Below are 20,295 nucleotides of genomic sequence, written 5' to 3' on the forward strand. Positions count from 1 at the left end.
GCTGCTGTATTGGGTTTGCAGCATTGATCTGATCAAGGCTGATTAAACAGAAGCAATCAGAAGACAGCATAGCAGAAATGTGTGTTTTCAATCTTGTGTAATGTGTATCACTGTTGTACAACAGATTGTACAGCTGGTGTATTGAAAAATATTGCTCATAAGTCTCACTGAAGCAGTTATGCAATTTGCTACTCCCACCGAATTTTTTTCCAAAATGCTGTGTATAATGCAAAGTTAAATACATTTTGATAATCACTTTTAGAAATTACTGTTCCTCTTTAGTAGCTGTAATAGGAATATAGAATTACTAGGGCAAATATTACATCCTCTAAATTGTGGCAGAAAGTTTAAGTTTGAATTATTTTCCAGTAATTTGATTCCTGATTTGATCACAAGGTATTGTTCCATGTCAGCAGAAATGGGATGCTTTTCCTGAGATTTCAAAGCCACTTAGGTAAAACTGAATCCCTGGCTATTGATGGAGTTTTGGCCAGAACAGGATTCGTAGTCAACCACTCCTCGTTCTATCTGTTACTCTTTATTATTCTTTTTCCACTGGTAAAGGAAATCTTTTAGCTGCTACCTCCCTCTGTTTGAAATCACTGGGGAACTGTTACCACTTTGAGAGATGGTAGAGAGCAGAATCTAATGCACATGTATATGTATTTATTTGTAGAGTCATGCTAATGTTATCAAATTGTAATTTCTACTATAACTTATTTTTAAGATAGTTCAATTAAATGTGAGTTAATGAATTATTTTAAAATAAAATGTGAGAAAAGTTACAACAAAGTTAATTTTCAGGTCATCCTGGAACCATTAAAACTTCTCAAAAATATGTAGTCTGTACAAAGACACTTGACATGTAGATTCAGGAGAGATTCAGAGTATTTGTCTTACGGTGTTTGATGCTTTTGTGCCTTTAGAGAGTATGAAAATGTTATTCATTAACTTAGCAATGTTTTCTTTCCTCATCTTTGTTACTATTAAGAAAAAGTATTCTATGAAGGGGAAATTGTGTGTGGTCCATACCACTGGCCTCTGAAAGCAGGGGGGGAAATTTCCCCTTTTATGTCCAGAGAAGTACATGCAGCAATTTTGTTGGTGCAGTTAGCTGGTAGGATATTCAAGCACAAGGTTTTGCAATCCTAAGTGCTAATGTGTTGGTATTTTTCTGAATCTGTCTATTGCACCCTTTGAGAAACTATGTCTGCCTAGTGAATACTTCCCATTTTCCAATATTCACCGTGTCTAAGTTTTGAAATAAGCTGTTGGATGATTTTCTTCTGTAAGGGTTTTATCCCCAGCTCAGTACAAAAACTAGAGAGCTGTGTGCTGCTTCTCTGGTTGTATCTCAACAGAATTTTAAACAAAACGTTTCATTGCACATCTGTTGCCTTTTTACAGGTGATGTATCACCCATCAGCATGTCTCCCATCAGTCAGTCACAGTTTATTCCACTTGGGGAAATCCTTTGCCTGGCCATCTCAGCAATGAACTCTGCCCGAAAACAAGTCACACAAGAAGCACTAATGGAGCACCTAACAACCTGCTTCCCAGGTAACTGGAAATAATAAATCATTGGTCAGGTGGATGCATGTAAAAGTGCAGGTAAAGATGCCCTACTGCCTACCCAAAAGGGTAGGCACTCTTCTGGATGAGAATATTCACTCTTCTGGATGAGAATATTCATTAATACTGAGATATTACCCGATAGTAAAAAGAGGCTTTAGGGTGCTAATCTTAATAACTTTTTCTTTATTCTCAAACATACAGAGAATTGAGTTCTCTTTGACAGGGCTGTTTGTGTGAGATGCATTTTGCAGAGTTAATTCCTGACTTGATGTAAATATTAAAAATTACTTGAAGTACTAAACAGCAAACTGTACTGACTTGTTTCTTTTTTCAGACTAGTGTCAGAATAAGCTTGTTTGTGATGTTTTTCACAAAATAACCTTCTTCATTATCATAGTCAGAAGAGTTTGGGACTTCTTTAGTAGTTACAGAAAACAAAGCATGTGTCATAGCCAGAGCAGACTTATTCCACCTTGTGGCTTTCAGGCCAGTAGTAAGCTAACTTGGAAGAGCTGTATTGACTTCATTCAACCAGTTCAAATGTCATTGTACAGTCTCAATAGAGATAACCTCATGGACATCTCCATATAGAGCATTCTTTCTTAAAGAGCAGGCTTCCCACATGTATTTCTTGACCTCAGACAAAAAAAAAAATCTAGGCTCTCAAAACTGATGTGGCCTGATGCAAGTAGTAAGAGTCCAATGATGATGATGTGCTTGCTTCAGGGAGAGATTAACTGAAATTATGTTGTCCACCTGGTTTCCATGGATTTTCAGAGCTGCCTTGGACACAGTTCTGACTTTTGCTTCTCTGCTGCTGGGTTTGGTGGGGTTTTTTTTGCTTTTTTTGGACAGTTCTCTCCATGACTAAAATGTTTAGAGAGCCATAGATAAAATTCCTGTATTCGTAAACGCTGGTATACTCTTCAGAATACATTCTTGTCAGCATTTGATAGTATTTATTAAATGGTAAAATTAAAATGTCTTGGATTGAAGATGCTGTAACATCAATAAAAAGGAAAGCTATATTAAGAATTTACTCTTGAATATACTGCTTCCTTATGGGTACTATGTATCTAGAGTTGGTGAATCATGCAAAATGCATCTTGCAGAGACATCTAAAAGATGGTGTAAAAGCATTTAAGGCCAAGGTTTACTGCTCAAAATAACGTAACTTTTTCATTTGTGCTTTGTGATCTTGGGCAAGATGCTTACCTGTTTACAGTCCTCTAAACTAGTTAATAAACTTTTCTGTTGTACTTCCTTTTTTACAACTCTAAAAAGCAGCTGATTAAAAATGCTTCGGTAGGAAAACTACTAACGCATCTGCCTTATCTAGGCAGTGTAACCACAGCCATGTTTTGACGCTTTGAAATTTTCTGCATATGTTTCAGAGCAAGAGTTACTTAGAGCCTTGAAGGTTACGTGGCTTTTGCTGTAACTGGTACCAAGTTCTGAAATTGAGAGCTGTGTTTGCAATAAGCAATTTTCTGTCTGACATGTAATAGAATAGAACCATAGAATCGTTTCAGCTGGAAGAGACCTTTAAGGTCATTGAGTCAGCCTTTGTCCCAGCCCTATCAAGCACTAGACCATTTCCCTAAACGCAACATCCACCCATTTCCTGAACACCTCCAGGGATGGTGACTCCACTACTTTGGAAAAAACTACTGCAGTTTTTATTTTGTAAATAATGTCTTTTTGTCCCAGTTTGCAGATTTTTTTCATCAAGGGTTTTTTTTTTCAGTATGCTTGGCTGAAAATGGTAGTGAAAAATAGCTGAAAATGCTTGGTTGAAAATAGTACTAAGTGTTCTAAGGGATAGAATGCAAAGTTCACAATTATAATTCCAGCTTGATTTGTTTTGATTATGTTTTTCCAAGTAATATTTTCTATGTAGCTCTGTACTATAGAAGAGTTTCACAGAAGGTATTTTTCCAGAGGTTCTGTCAATAATTGTATATAAACATTATTGCATGGTGGAAATGATAATTTATTGGTTGTATCCCTTGAGTTTCCTGAGAGCATGATTATCATTTGACTTGGTGAGTTGTACTGTTCTTGCTAGACAGAGCCATACATCAAAAATAATTCAACAGACTGGAGTATTTTGTAGACTCTGCTGGGAAGAAGCCCGAGGCAAGTTAGCACACAGTCACTTGCTGCCTCTCTTTCAACTAGCCATGAGTGTGTGCATTTCTCAACTCTGAGATGAAAAAAAGCAGAGACTTGCTTTTTCTACCTTACTTCCCAAAACATAAAGAAAATTATTTGAAAGAAAAAAACCACCAAAACCAAACCATGATCTACCCTTTTAATGAATTTTTTTAATGCCTTTTTCTCCTGTTCATGACATGGTTAATATAGCTAACATAGATGTTTGTTCATACAGTGTATAAGGATTATCCAGAAACTTTACCCTTTCTAATAAACAGAACCTCCTCTTGTACTGAGTGATATTTTTCACTTGGTTTCCCAAACTCTCTCATAAATCAGCTGTGGCTTTTTTAACCTTTGTATCCACTGTGGTATTTCAAAATATCTGATGCCCTCCCATATTCTGATGTTTTTCCTAATTAGATTCTGGTGCTCAGGGAGAGAGGAGAGCATTGCCAGTGTGGATATATCTGTCACTGTCACATAACCTCTCTGTACCTCACCCTGTAGCAGCACTTGTTGGCCCGCGTTGTTTGTGTTTTAATGAACAGATGCTTCACTGTGTTTCATGGTGTATATGAGTTTCCTAAGACCCCAAATGCTATTCTCTAACTGCCTGAGAAAAAGAAACCTCTTTCCTCAGTGCAGGATCTTACACTTGCAGTCTAGCCCTGTAGTTTGCTGAGCCATTGTGCAGGCTTAAATCTGGGCCATGGCTCTATCCGAAATAAGGTATGCTAATTATTTATAACATCACATAGCAACCACTCCACATCCTTAACTAGTATTTCGTGAGCCAATCAGAGTATTTCTTTTAGCCTCTGTTAAGCGTTAGCATCAGCTCAGGAGAAAATCATTTTAGCAGATTTAACACCATTTAAATACTACTTCAGATATATTTTTCATGAATTTATTTTATTGAAAAAGTTTGTAATGATAATGCACATCTTATTTGTAGCTGTTGTTATTTGTAAGGGTTTTTTAAAAAGGAAGAGGGCTCCTGCTGCATATGTTGACATTATCTTGACATAGAATTAAACTACATGTTTGTACAGCCCTACTTTATAATTTATTGACTGTGGTTTAAATCCCCTACATTAAATGTAAATCTTTGAAATCCAGTATAAGGAGCTAAGAATGTAACCTCTGTTCCTGTGTTTGGCAGCCAGACCCTCTTATCTGTGTGAACCTGGCTGAAGCAAACATCAAGCCTTGGCCTATACTGCCTTTCATAAGGATTTTTTCTTTTTTCTTTTTTTCTTTTAAATGTGGTCCACATAGTTATTAAAATAGTTTTAAAGTCTTCAAAATTTCAGCGTGGAAGATACGTGTGTATTGGACTGGGTTGCTTTTGATGCAAACAGCTTCCTGAAAGCTGTCAAATTCCTCTGACATTCACCTTTATAACTGTTCACTCTTTCAATACGTGAAATGTATACATAGCACTTAAGTGTCTTACATTAACCGAGTTCACTCTAGGTCAGTGTTCTCCGTGAGCAGCAAACAAGACATAATCTTCTGTCTGGAAACTCAGTGGATGGCATAGTAGACTCTCTTGAGACGCAGAAAATGTACATGTCTGATGATTCAGTGTCCAGACAGTTTCTGCTTTTGAATTATTAAACCACTACATAAACTTAAATAATACCACTGCTGTCATGCAATATTTTATATGCTAGAATCTTTAAACTACTGGTTCTTTTTCTTCTTCTTCTTCTTCCTATGTTATGGAGGAAGGCAGACCATAAGGAGAGTACTGAATGCATTGAGGTAGGTTACATATAGACATGACGTGAGCAGGTTGCTGTAAAGAGAAAAGTCTTGAGAAAGGCAGGAAATTGTTCTTTAATGCAGGAACAGTAGGAAACAAGAGTGGTGTCATTGCTCCTGTACACCATGCAGAGAAGCCAAATTTGAGTTGGGATCCGTTTCTGTGTTGTAAGTACCTGTGGGATCTGGACAGAACCATAGCTGGCATTAGCTGACAATGCTGACCGCCAGAGTTCTGCATCGGCCGTTGTCATCGCCGCCTTGGTGAGCCCCAGGGATGTACTGTGTGCTGGGAGTGATACAAGTGATATAGTCTCCACGGCCAGAAAGGACAGTGACACAATTAACTGTATAGTATTGTTGACTGCCTGGGAATGCTCATTGGGTTTTGTCTAGGTTTTTATCTGCATGTTCTCTATTCACAGGACTTAAACAGTTAATGTAATTACATACTGTGTGCATCCACTGTTTAGAGACTCATTTACCCAACACATTGTAGGCATTGTGGTTTACTGGGTGAAAAATGCATATTTTTATTTTTACCACGTATTTGCAGTGCATTTTTGACTGTTAGTGTAAAACATCAGGAAATCCATTTCCATCTTTTTCCCTAATTTTTCTGTCAGCTCCCAGAAGAATGTTTTCCTAACCTGTGTTAAAAGAATTCTTTAAGTAAAATAAGGGTGAAGAACCAAGTTCTTGCAGACAAAGGTAGTTATGTGTTGGAGGTATTTACGTGCAAGCTCTTGCAAAAATGCAGAGGACTGGTCAGGTTGTTTTATGTAGCAAGTGCATCTGAGTTGGACTGAGACTGGACCCTGCAGTGCGTTTTCGGCACAGGATGGAGTAGCAGGTGAGCTTGAGTTAAGGGTCATCCACTTGTGGTGGTGCAAGGTATAATATAAAACTGGTGCTGTTACCTATGCAGGCAGGCGGCTCCACCGCAGGAAAGAAAAGGTTAGATGATGACTGCTTATTGTTATAGGAACTGAAATCGCTCTTTGTGTGCCTGTGCTTTACTGAAAGCTCACGAGGAGGGCAACCTTCTCTCCAATTGCCATCACCTCACCATCCAGAGGAAGCTCAGCATATTGCTTACTTCAGTCCAGAGAAATTGAAGCCTCGAGGCTAGGGAGGAGTAGTCTTTTTTTTTTTCCCCTTGGCTTTTCCCTGATTTTCAACTTGTCCCATCCATTCTTGTTTCTGACATGTCTGCTCATCCGTCAGTTCTGCGGGTCTGTCTTACTCTCTCTAGGATTATCACACAAACTGTACACACCCGTTCCTGGTTCCCCATTTCATTTGTGTATTCTTCCAAATTTTCGGCCTCATTTTTTGTCTCGAATTATGTCTTTTCTGTACCTCTTTTACTTGCAGTGTCTGGATCAGCCCCAATCTTTCAGCTCTCTGGACTGTGCATGAAATATATTTACTGCCCCCATGTACTTCTCCCTTGCACCTTCTCTGTTGTAACTGCTTTCACTCAAGTCCTTGTTATTCCTAACACTTTGCTGTTTCCCTTGTAAGATTTTTAGCTACAGATATTACTGGATGTGAGCAGTATGGTCATGTCTCTAAATTCAAACAACATTCAAAACCAGACATAAGAATACTTACTATGTTGCCTGCAACCCAGTAGCAAGGACGAGGGTGAGTTAAGGAATTAGTACAAATTCTTTATTTCTTGTTGGTGATCTTTTGACAGGGTGTTGGTCATAGTGCCAGAGCCCTTGGTCTGTAGTTCTGAAAATGTAAACCAGGTCAGTAACAGCACTAAGTTAAAATTAAAACACATTTTAGTTCAACAAAATGTATTGATTGAAGATAGCTTTTTCCACTGACAAAATTTGAAGTATTTGTTATTCATCATAAACAGGTTTTTTCTAAACTTGCTTATAAACTAAATCTCTTGCTTCCTTAGCTCTAGGTGGAACTTATTTCTATGCACAGCATGATAACTTGCTATTTTATCTAATAAAATATTGAAGGCTTGGTCCTGCACACTTGAACCCAGCAGGAGCACTGGTAGCGGCAAGGATCAGGCTCACAGTGCCAAGTCTACTTACTGTGTGGCTAATGTGGCACTGATGCAGGGTTGTCATACTTATCCCTCTCTCAGTATGTAATATGTGCATCTAGGTAGTGTCTCTCATGTCTCATGTGAAAGACAGGGAACTCTGAGAAGCACATTTTTAGGCACTAACCATCATAGTGGAAAAGCCTGTTTGGGTAAGATGAACTGTGTAGTTCAAGACATGTCTTTTTTTGGAGCAGATGGTGTCATTGAAACACGTTTTAAAGGGAGAGCAATGGGATTGAGCAATTTCAATCAATTTGTGATAAAGAGGCAGTTTGAGGGGATGCTTTTTTTTTGTTTTCTGTGTAGAAACAACAGAGTTACAAATAACCACAGTTTTATACATGACTAATAAATAGTTGTGGTGAACTGGGATATAAATATTTAGTTGGAAGAAGAACAAAAGTGAAATGTTTCCCCTGACATCCTTTGATTTCCAGTGATTTTATCATGTAGCTTAAGGTCACCTGCACAATGGAAGTGGCTAGAAGTTCTCTCCTGTTTTGTTTTTTTAATACTCCATTAATGGCCTCCTTTCTATTTAATTAATAATTGATACGTCTGAAGTGTAGGAGATAAGTGGAAAAACAAACAGACAAGAGAATGCCTAACAAAGTGCTCTGCCAGAGTTGTTTGTTCAGCATATTCCAGCTTGCATATTGGGGAAACCAACTTATTGTTGGGGAGGGGGGAGCCAGAGGGTCCTGCACGGTTTTGTGCACTCTCTGATGTGTGTTTACTGTCGTTTCTAGGAGTTCCAACACCCAGTCCAGAAATCCTTCGACATACCTTGAATATGCTTGTACGGGAGAGGAAAATATACCCAACTCCAGATGGTTATTTCATAGTAACCCCGCAGACCTACTTTATAACGCCATCTCTCATAAGAACTAACAGTAAATGGTACCATTTGGATGAGAGGATACCTGACAGGTCTCAATGTACCTCTCCACAGCAAGGAACTATAACTCCCTCCACCTCGGGATGCGTCAGGGACCGAACACTACCCAAAAACCACTGCGAGTCCTGCCATTGTTGTAGAGAAGACATGCACAGCATGCATGCATCTACCCTACAGAGGAAATCAGCAAAAGACTGTAAAGACTCATACTGTCCTCCTTCCTTATGTCAGGTCCCACCTACTGAGAAAAGTAAAAGTACTGTCAATTTCTCTTATAAAGCAGAGACGCTCACAAAGCCTAAGGATGTAGAAAAGCAGTCTAAGAAATTTGGACTCAAATTATTCCGATTAAGTTTTAAGAAGGACAAGGCAAAACAGTTGGCAAATTTCTCTGCCCAGTTTCCTCCAGAGGAGTGGCCCCTAAGGGACGAGGACACCCCTACCACTATACCTAGAGAGGTAGAAATGGAGATTATCAGGCGTATTAACCCAGACTTGACTGTGGAAAATGTCATGAGGCACACTGCACTAATGAAGAAACTTGAAGAAGAAAAAGCTCAACGAAGCAAAGCAGGATCTTCAGCTCACCACAGTGGGCGAAGTAAAAAGAGCAGGAATCACAGAAAGTCTCATGGGAAGTCGAGGTCACACAGCAAGACTCGGGTGTCCAAAGGAGACCCATCAGATGGCTCTCACTTGGATATACCTGCTGAAAGGGAGTACGAGTTCTTTGATCCCTTGACTCGATCCCCACGGGAAGGCTGTTTTATAATAGAACACAAGGGAGATAATTTTATCATGCACAGCAATCCTAACATGATTGAATCTCATTTTCCCATGACACCAGAGTGGGACGTGTCTGGTGAGCTGGCCAAAAGAAGAACTGAAATGCCTTTCCCTGAACCTTCCAGGGGAAGCTCCCACTCCAAGGTCCATCGGAGCCACAGCCATACGCAGGATAGAAGATCAAGGAATGAGCGGTCCAGTAAGGCTAAAGAAAGGTCTAGATCTATGGATAACTCCAAGGGACCTCTGGGCTCAGCTGCTTTAGGCACACCTGAAGATATAGGCGAAGGCTGTAGCCCAGATGATCAAACAACTAGCCAAACTTACATTGACGATAGTACTTTAAGGCCGTCTCAGTCGCTCAGTCATCAAAAGGCTCTGATGTCATCTGCAAGCTACAAAGAGACTTGCATCCCTGAAATAGCTAGTGGCAGCGTAGAAACCCCCAGTTCTTGTAGCCTATTGGAGCAAAGCAAGCCTACAGAAAATTTGCCATCGTATAGTGAGCTCAACTCCTGCACGACAAAGTCTGCAGTCGACGACTATTTCCAGTGCAACACATCCAGTGAGACTGTACTTACTGCTCCATCACCTCTGGGAAAGAATAAAGAGGATCACGATTCACTGGCAGGGACAGATGGGCTCAAAAAAATGACTCCCACAGACAGACAGTCTCAACATATTGCTAGAGAGCCCGGGGTGCACAAAGAGGAGTCCCCCAAGGGCCCAAGCAGCGGGTCAGTGGTTGCTGGCCAGGCTGCAGAGGTGATCGCCAATGGGCGGCTGGTTCAACACCATAGTGCTGAATCGAGCAGCCTTGATAAAAGGAAAGAAATATTTAGCAAGGATACACTCTTTAAACCTCTGCACAACACTCTTTCTGTGAATAGTTATCATAAGTCTAGCACATCCCTGCTAAAGCCCCATCAAAAGACCCCCTCTGACACACTGCCAGTCAGATGTGAGAAACTTGAACAAGCGATAGTCACCTCAGTCACACAAATCACACCCGTTTCACAGAGACAGCAAGAGACAACTGGGAACCAGGAGGCCTCCTTCGACTACTACAATGTGTCTGATGATGATGACTCAGAGGAAGGAACCAACAAAAATGCCGAGGAAGAGAAGAACAGGGATGACGTTGGTACGATGCAGTGGCTCCTAGAAAGAGAAAAGGAGAGAGATCTGCAGCGAAAGTTTGAGAAGAATCTTACTCTTCTCACCCCAAAGGAAACAGAAAATAGCAACAACCAGAGAGCCACTCACTCAGCCCGCCTGGACAGCATGGACAGCAGCAGCATTACTGTGGACAGCGGGTTCAACTCCCCACGGTAGGACTGTCACATTCATTGCAGCTTTACCGACTAGAAAGTTCTGTTTGTAGTTATATGTGTGTGTGCTGTTGGTGACAGAACATAGGGCTGCATTAAACAATTTCACACGTTTTCAGACAGTGTTTTCTACAACTTTGGAATCTGCTATTCGGGTGTGTGGGTTTCCCACCACACCATAAGCAACCAATGACCATTTGCAGCATTGACTCTATATTAGTTCATTTTCTGTTTGCTGAAAGCTTCCCTGTATATTTTTTTCTGTATTAAAGTTGTGTTTGCATTTAGAATAGATGGGATGAGCTCCTGCATACTCCCTGCCTTCCCTTTCCCTCTAAGATACCATCAACAAGACTAATTGGAAGACTAGGCATGACTAGATGGCATAATCCTTGGCTTAGACAACAACAAAAAAAAGATTATTGTTTTGTCTTTTTTGTTTGTTTTCTTTAAAAGTTTTGGAAGTTTTATCAGTCGCTGTTCCAAACAAAGTTAAAGTGCTGAGATTATTTGAACTTGAAAGGTGATCCAGCACTGCGCCAGCAGAGAGACAGGTGCCCCGCCCAAGAGTCCAGATGTTTGTGTGTGGTGGTACTGGTTAGTTATTTCAGTTCCAGGAATCTCAGACATCTTGGAAGTCTCAGTGTCCTAGGAGTCTTTATGGCCATAGGGAAGAGAGAGTTGCTGATGTGTTGCCTGCCCTGGAGATTTCCAAGTTCGTTTCCAGGTTAAGAATCCCTCATTCGAGCCTTTTTTCTCTGACCTTTGGCAGTTTTAGGTCCCTGCTGGGATGGTGCTTGCCTGGTTTTGTTTGCCCTGGATAGCAGCCCATCAGAGTTCAGAACAGTGACTCTTAAGAACACAAATAATTTACAATAGTAGTTCTCTTACAGTGTCCTACTTAAGCTTAAATTATTTATTACCTGTGTTTAAAAATAAAAACTCCAAGACTGGATTTGTATTAGGTGAAAGAAAAAGTTGGGGGGGGGAGGCTATTGTTGGGTTGAGGGGGTTTTTTCTCCCTGTAAAAAAGGTGGTGGTATTTCTCAGAATTACATATTATTTTCATCTGTAGCAAAAAGATTTCAGAAAGGCATGTGAAACATTTCCTGCTTCTCCACAGGAGTAAATTTCATTTTCAGTTAAAGTCATGTCACTCTGGAATAAATTCCTTTGGATTTGATGGCTACTCCCACTTGATGTTCATGATAAGGCAGCAATTATTGGGCCTGCTGCAGCATGCAGTGATTATCAAACTTAGAGCAGGCTTTTAACATACGTATCATTTGTCTGAGTAAAAAAAATTGAAAAATTATTTGGGTGAACTGTACCACTTACACCGAGTACAGCTTAAAAAAGAAACTTAAAGGTTTTGAATTTGTTCCTGTTACGGATTGTTCTGCAGATGCTTGGCACCTTTCTCACATACCAACCGTCAAATGAGGCTATTTGCACTGTTCCTTTTAAAATGTAATCTCTTCTTTCAGCTGAAGTGCTATACTTGCAGTCAGCTTTCGAGGGGGGAGGAGGATATGGTGGTGTTTGCTTCTTGTTCAGCCTGTGTCCCACTGCAGAGTGCAGTTCACCTGCAGAACAGGATGTCGATTGGATAGAAATCAGATTGTAGGCCACTGTTTTGCTATCTGTGTGCTAGCTGGGTATCAGCTGGGTTTCTGGTTAACGCAGAGTCCAACAGTTCCTTCCCTACTTAGTTACACGAAAGCTAAAACTCCTGTTGATGTTAAACTTTCCTAGCAAGAGAACAGAATGTGGCAGGCATACTGGATTTAGTGCTGCTGTTCCATTTTGTTTAGATCGAAAGAGAAGCAGATAAACAGCTTTATGTTCCACACATCCCCCCTTTTTATTTTACTGTTTTCATATTATCAAATGTCGATTTTTGACAAGGCCATATAAAGTAAGCTTTAAAAAAAAACCCCATACAACATTGTGGAGGATTTTCTCAGGTGTCTGTTTTTGTAAGACCACCTTGTACTCTGGATATTTCAAAGGCTTTTTCATGAGCTTTGCATCAAAAGATTGAATTGGATGATTTTGCTTAGTTTTGGACTCTCCTCAGTATAAATCTATAAAAATAAATTAGCTGAGGGTGAATTCAGCCCTTTGGCTGTAATTACCATGCTGTTACTGCTTTCCAACATTATAACAAAAAATGTACTGCACAACCCTTTTCCAGGAAATACGAAAAACACATCCAGCCTCCATCTGGTAAGATTCACCTAGATCTGACAGAGTCCATTAGCAGACGCCTGAGGAACAGTATAATAACAGGATGAGCATGTGGCGATATTTCTTGGGTGGACTCTTCTAGCTTCCACTGACATTGTAACTCGCAACTTCCTGAGGTCTGGCAATATCTTGTCATTTAAACTGAAGCCTACAGTGTTGCTCAGGGAATCAAAATTACCAATTCCATGCTGCAAAAGAACATTTATATTTTTTAAGTGACAAATTGAAAAAAGGGACATTAAAAAAACCCCGACCCAAACAGGACATAGTAAAAGAGATTTGCAATGGTCATTTGACTTCCAAGTGTTTTGTGCACAAAATTCATGAGCATGCCACCACTGGGAAAACAGCCTTATGGTATTTTGATCATTTGCTTTTATGCAAGTTGTATATAGTGAATATTAGCTGTCAGTTTTATTCCTTAGACCTTTTAAAATACTGTTGCTCTTTTGTCACCTAAAGAGAGAGCTGATTTTGGCATTACTCAGCATGCAAAACTCTCACTGCAGTCCTTGTTGTATGAGTGTTGTAATGGTCAGTCTGTAATGTCAGAACTGAAAATGTTTGAAGATCTGGAATTGACGGTGCCATAAAGAGCGATACAATACCGAATCATCTCTGAAAAGCAAAGGTTGCATCTATTTTCATTTAAAAGCAGAGGGAGAAGAATCAAAAAACGATCAACGGGAGTGCACCATATGCCATTGGAGCTACAGGGATCTCTGACTGTGCCTCACCCATCGTAGCTGTTTGGAACTACTGACAGTAAGGCGAGAGCTGGCAGAAGGTGATCAGTACTGTTTTGATCAGTTTAAAGGATCTATGGGAGTTTTCGTAAAAGCATCATTGACTTTTCACATTCAGTCAGTTTAAGGTGATTGAAATCTGCCCTAAAACTAAATAAAGCTTTTCTTCCTTCCCCTATACCATGCACTGACACATTTCTCCCCTGCCACATCCAAAGCTGTGCATTCTTCCCTTCACAATAGCACTAGTGTTGTTTTGTTGTTGTTTTGGGGTTTTTTTCTTTTCTTACGGCTAGTGAGAAATTTGTCATCTGAGAGTGATCCCTGATCTGGCTGGCTGCAAGGCTCAGCAGCAGGGAAGCAGCAGGAACATGTGGCAGGGTCAGGTCTACACAAGGCGGGTGAGAGCTGCCCCTGTCAGTAGCAGGTAAATTTAGGTTGACTTTAAACTGACTGTGAAACTCTTGTCATTAGTATCATCATTTCTAGTGCTTATTCAACACATCCATTCAGTCCTCTAAATGTATTCTGTAAACATCTCCATAGCAAGTGGTGACATCATTGCAGCAGGGATATAAGTGAAGGATACAGAACCAGGGGCCACATGGCTATTTGAAAACAGAATCTCTCTCTGCACAGGAACATGTTGTTTGGAGATCAAAAATTATTAAGAGCAGAAAGAGCCTAAGAAGCGTAGTAATGGTAAAACCAGCTTTAGCAAATCTGGGCTGATTTTCTGTTTTTTTAAACCTGTAGACTAAAAGACTTCTCTGCATTCACAATTAGATGTATCATTAAAAGGCATAGTCTTTAGAAGAGCTAAGTGTCCCGTTATTTCTGGGGTTACATGGTATGTTAAGACTAAAGAAATGTTATTCATTTTGTGAACAGAAATAGTAGCAGGTGTTATTGTTTAGGGCTTGATCACAGACCAGGCAGTTGCAGTAAGTTGCAGTTGTCTCAGCTGCAAATCAAAATTGAAGTGTTGTCTTTAGAAGCATTGTGGGTTTAAAGTAGGATTTTTAGTTACTATTTTGTGTACAAACACATAGGTAGGAGATGACAGAGGAAGCTGCGTTACAGGATTGTTCTCCTAGCTCTGCCTTGTCCCGGAACTTTTTTGATGGAGTTTGTTTGTGCAAAAATGAACCAGTCAGGAAAGAAAAATAATTTGTTCCACGTGCAAGGTGGAAGCTATTTCCTTGAGTGAAAACTCCAGATACTGCTTCAGCTTACGGTTTGTGTTAACGCGTGTTACAGCACGATGACTGCCGAGTACCTCTGGAAGCCGTTTTGGAGGAACACACGTGTGCTGTCAGAATGAGATGATTCATTGCTGTGACACGACATACAAACACAGGAAGCTGATTATAAAATGCTCCGTTCTCCTTTCCTGTCTGGTCGATAGGCATATTGTATACGAGTGTGCATATATATTTCTTTTCCATTCCAGTACTCGTGAGAGCCTGGCATCCAATACTTCAAGCATTGTTGAAAGCAACAGACGTCAGAATCCGGCCCTGAGCCCCGCACATGGCGGCGCAGGCCCAGCATTCAGCTTCCGAGCCACCGCAGACCCGCCGACCAGCGAGGCTGAGAAACTGCAGAAACCTGCTAACTGCCTGCAAGCTTCTGTCACTAGTGTCTGACAGCCACCCCACCTCACGTCTCCTGTCTCACCCTATACAGCGAAGTTTACGACACTGGGACTGATGTTTACATCTTTGGGGAAAAGTTTTTAAAAAAAAAGCATCTCAACCACAGTTTCAGTGTTTACTTAAACTGTGCTGCTACGTAGACTAGGGGCAACAAAGAAGTCTTTATTTCAAGGTATTGCTTTTCACATTTGCGGCTCTGTAGCGACAGAATAGCAGTAGGGATAATATGTACACTTTTTGCTTCACTTAATTGTAACTGAGCACATATATGAAAGTCTAGACACTGTAAGTGTAATCTGCATTTTCAATGTCCATGCAGTTGCCAACTTCGTTTTTTAAAAAATGCCACAGATGTGTGATGCCCCTGGTCAGAGGCTAAACTCTGCTGCAGAGTTGATCGTTTTTTACTTCAAAAACTGAGCCACTGCTGAAAGTAACCAGCCAGGATCACCATGAGAAAGAAAAAACAATGCCAAACATGACAAGCGATGACCTCAGCTCTATCTGTGAATTATTAATACCAATCAGTCGTTTTCACTGTGCGTTTTTGTGACACGATTCTGCAAATACCCGTTGAAGTGAGCCAAAAGAGGTTTGGGGTTGGTTTGGGTTTTTCTGAGAATGGAGGGTGGGAAAGGGAGGTGGCCTCTCCTTTTGTGTTTCAAAAGCGTGAGAGAGGTTTACTTACGGAGACTTGCTGCTTGACTTTCCATAGCCACAAATGAGGGGTGAGGCCTTTGTGTAGAGGGGGGTGTGGGGAGGGAAGGGAAAGCTACGGCTGTGGCTGTCGTGGAGCCACAACATGGAGTGACACAAAATACAGTAACAAGTGTCTTCGGTATAAATCGAGTCTTTAAAAAAGATAATCTAATTCTTGTGTCACATGTGGCATTGCAACTTGCCATTAATATAAGAATCAGGATTACTAATTTCTTGGAACAAATATATTCTTTATGATATAAATGACAAGTATGGCCTGAAGAATTGATTTCTTTCTAGTGGAAGGACATAAATCTATTTTATGTAGCTTATTAGAGTGCCTAAATTAGGCTATTAAAAATAGCGTACATTGTAGTAATTATCAGAGAACAAAATTTAGAGAATTATAAACTTCTGGCCTTTTTTATTCAGTGGATGTTATTTGCAGTTTAGCGTTTTGTGGACACGTCTGACTTCGAGAAATTAAATGTGTCCGCCTGGTTTGCAGCAGAAATCTGAATTCTGCAAGTATGGCATATCCTAATTGCTCTCCACTAACCTGTTACTCCAAAGTAATGTGCACCGTGCTAATTACTGCAGAGTAACTTCTAAGGACAGATGAAACTCCAAGAGTAATTTTTAGGTATAGGGTCACATTCTGCACTGTAACTCATGCAGCCCGGTCGTGCAACAAACCGACTTCAAATTTAACCTTTGAGGGTTTTTTTAATCAGAATTTAACCAGTGGAATTAATGGAAGAATAACAGAGGTACCGAAATGTTCAGCAGCCCAAGTCATTGCATAGAAAAGGGAGGGTTTACATTGTCTAGCTCTGGTAGTACACAGGTATGGAACCCAACTGTACATATTAAATCCCGGTATTTTCGTCAGTTTCTGGTGACATGTATTACTCTGTACGCAAAGTCAATTGAGCTTCACTCATGTTCTCTATTATAGTCATCAGAAGTCTTTACTGAGGGTTGAGCCTTACGTTACACAGTCGGATATGGTTCATTTACATACAAAACGGCTCTCTCTTAACTCTAGGCACGGTCCGTTTCCAGTTCTGTCGAGAACACCCAGTCGATGCACAGGTCTGTTTTCCTTGGTTTCAGTGTATAATTTCCATTTCATAGGAGCAATAAGACCTTTCAGTGCACATAAGGAAATCATTGTGCTTTTGGTTGGTTATCAGAGTCACTTGGCCTTTAGCCTTCTGCCTTACCATACCTTCCAAGATGTGCTCTAATTACCATATAATGCTTTGCATGACGCATTTTATTATTCAGTATGTAATTCCAGGCGTACTTTATTCCACGTGCACTGTAGAGTCAGAGTTTTTGTGGGGAATTGTCGTATACTATGCAGTGGCTGACTATGATTTTGTTTCTGAGATGAGCTCTGACATCGGTAGTATGTATCAATTCAGTAAATAAAAACGTGGGAACGATACAAAAACCTGACAGTGCTGATCTGAAGTGCTAACGGCAATGTTAAAATGTGAGCGGCAACGAAAAGTTTCACCTTCGGGGGAAATATTTGTTTGTCATAAAGTAACCAGAATTTATGCAGGCAGTTGGTTGTATGGAAGACACAGTTCCAACAAAATACGATAGTACGTACCTACAAACTGTATAGTATCGTGTTGTTTCCTAAAGTTCCCAGAGACCAGCAGACAACATAAATGTCATATTAATGTTGACATGGCATTGTACAAATATTAATGTGACTCTTGGAATATGGAATGTAAACAGAAGTTTCAAATAGAAACGTTCTACTCTTGAATTCTTTCCTTTTTTTTCCTTTTATTTTGTTTTCTTTCTTTTTTCCTTCCATTTAAAATCAACAATGGAATATAAGGAAATTCCGTCTTGAGGTTCTGGTAACAAAACCGCAAGAGTGGAGCTTGAGTGCTTTATGTCACCCTAATCCTTCGATGAAATCATAGCCTTGTATTACATGGTTGCTTATCTATCATTCTTCTAATGTATCAATTTAAAGGTTTACAGAGTTAGATTAGGTTGAATCTGTGTTGTGTTCAACTGTAAAGGGTCAACACAAATCTGTCGGCATTTTGCACACTTAATATGTATTATTATAATACAACATGTTACTTTTATGGTAATTTTTTTTACACATATAACTACCTCCATGAATTTGATGAAATGCAGCAACGTGAAAAGTGTATTGTACAAAGCAAGGTTAAAAACTTTGATGCATTAGGTCATGGCGTTCTCGTGTGCGTTAATGCTTGCGTACAAAGTCATCGTGTTTCCATTGCCACAATTTCCTTCTACAGTATTGAAAACCTGGCTTTCAGATGAGTCACTCGAAGACTTTGACAAGGCTGTGTAACTGGGATACAAGCGAAAGGGAGGCTGAAACCTTCCGTGCTCTCCCCAGTTACTGCTGAAGTTTCTGCCTGGTAGAACTTGAAAATGTATTTGTCATTTCGCAAGTCAGGAACATCTACAGTCTGTGAAATATGATTGACGGTTTGGGGTTTAACACAAGACACTCTGGGTCTTTTCTTGGCAGCCTTCAAGTACTTTGGGCCCTGTTCTGCCTCCATCTTTGTCAACATATCAGGTCGTGGTTTCTCTGAGCTGGCAAGGGTGTTGTAAAAGAGCTCTTCCTTTAGCGTTACGCGCTCAGCTCTCCAGGTCGCGTGCATCTGAAGCACGTGCTCCTAGAGAAGTTGCCAGCAGCCTTTAATTGACTTTGCTGGGAGCAGCATTAGGGTCCCTGCTCGAGATACGTGCCTATTGTTCAAAGAACGTGGGCGAGCTTCCAAGAAAATCGAAGCTGGCTTTTGAAAAGTAGCCAGCTGCAACAAGCCACCTTTCAAGAGGGAAGAAAGAAAGATTTTCCCAAAAGCCAAAGGAAGAAAGTGGCGGTTGAACCTAAGCAGATCACGTTTATGTACAAATCCCGATTTATGAACAGCTCTTTCAGCAAACCCAGTACCATTATCCGGATGCAAATTAATAAACAGTCATCAGTTGAGCCAATTTTACTGGATTAAATCCTTTAAGTTAAAAGCTACAAGAAATTATTAGCCATTTGACTCCCTGCAGCACCGTAAAACGTCTGTTACAGTGCAAACCAACCTTCACTCAACTTTTAAAAGTAAAATGTATTGGAAAACAAATATTTTGATGAGAACCATGGGCAAAGTCCTTGCTAGCAGCAGTCGTTTTTAGAAATGAGAACAAGCAAACCGGTGTTCTGAGGCCACCTTAAAAGCGGACACTCCTGTGCGCCTGTGTCCATGCGCCTTTTCACCCAAGGGCCTCGGCATGGCAGCAGCTCAGCCTCGCCAGCCCGTGGGGTGGGCAGAGCTCGCTGACCCTACTGCATGTCCAGGCACATTGGGAAAAGCAAAGACTGAGAGTCTGCAGGCCAGTTTATTAACCAGCTGATTTCTTGAAGTTACTGGAGTAAGTTTAACAGTTAACCAAAGTGGTTTTTTGTTTGTACTCTGAAGTTACTCTTTTGATTCAGTTTAAGTAAGAGAGGAACTACTTTGCGGTCCCGCGGAGACTCTTGGATTAGCAGTGCCAAAACCAAGCAGGTTTTCAGTCACACGAGTACTGCCAGCGGTGGTTTCAGAAGCAGTTACTTTAATTGAAAATTTGTTTTTCAGATACATTTTGAAGAGCTTTTCCCAACGCAATTGTTCAAATTGTGCCGAGAAAGCAAATAGCACTCCTAATCTGGTGTCGCGCCCACAGTTTACGATTCTCTTTGCTCTTCTGAAGAAAAGTGTACAGTATTAGAGAGAAAAGTTCTATTTTTTACAAAATTCTTTAAAAAAAAGAGGTATATATCTAAAGTGTTCCCCCCAGCATAAGTGCATCATTGCTGCATGAGGAGCATGCAGCAGACCCACCGAAAGCCACACTGGTGCTAGAAGAAAACGGGACTATCATGCTTCTTTCGTAGCGACGCTCAAAACATTGGCTGCAGTTCTGCGGGTGGAAATGCAGCGAAACTCCCGCGGACCTGACGGGGATGGGAATGGGCGGCTAACTCCATTGAAGCTCAGTCCTGAGCTGAGGGTTCCGGCCTTCCTCCCCTCTGCCCCGAGACACTAAATGCAGAGAAGGAGCGAGCAGGTGGACACAGGCAGGCAGGCAGCCAGTCTGCCCCAGGGACGTGGGCAGCCCGGCTGGCATCCCCAGGGACACGGGCAGCCCAGGTGGCATCCCACTGAGATGCAGCGGCAGCCGCCGTGCACTGCCCGGCCTCGGGAGGGCCGTTTTCCCCCCCAGTACCCTGTCTTCCCGGTGTGTAGCACTTAGAGCCACCCAAAGGATACCAACCCAAAAGTACGAAAGGGCC

General features: G+C 40.8%; 1 protein-coding gene across 3 annotated transcripts in view; it reads left to right on the forward strand.

Moving 5' to 3' along the window:
- The window catches only part of STOX2 (storkhead box 2), a 142,924-nt gene extending 126,932 nt beyond the window's left edge, over window positions 1-15,992 (forward strand). For all 3 annotated transcript variants that reach the window (XM_061992899.1, XM_061992901.1, XM_061992900.1), the window contains 3 exons: window positions 1,408-1,560; window positions 8,332-10,597; window positions 15,047-15,992. In XM_061992899.1, the coding sequence (XP_061848883.1) occupies window positions 1,408-1,560; window positions 8,332-10,597; window positions 15,047-15,242 (2,615 nt within the window). In that variant the 3' untranslated portion in view covers window positions 15,243-15,992. The remainder of the gene's footprint in view (window positions 1-1,407; window positions 1,561-8,331; window positions 10,598-15,046) is intronic.
- The last annotated feature ends 4,303 nt before the right edge of the window (window positions 15,993-20,295 follow it).

Source organism: Colius striatus, chromosome 3 (genome assembly GCF_028858725.1).
Source record: "Colius striatus isolate bColStr4 chromosome 3, bColStr4.1.hap1, whole genome shotgun sequence".
NCBI lineage: Eukaryota > Metazoa > Chordata > Aves > Coliiformes > Coliidae > Colius > Colius striatus.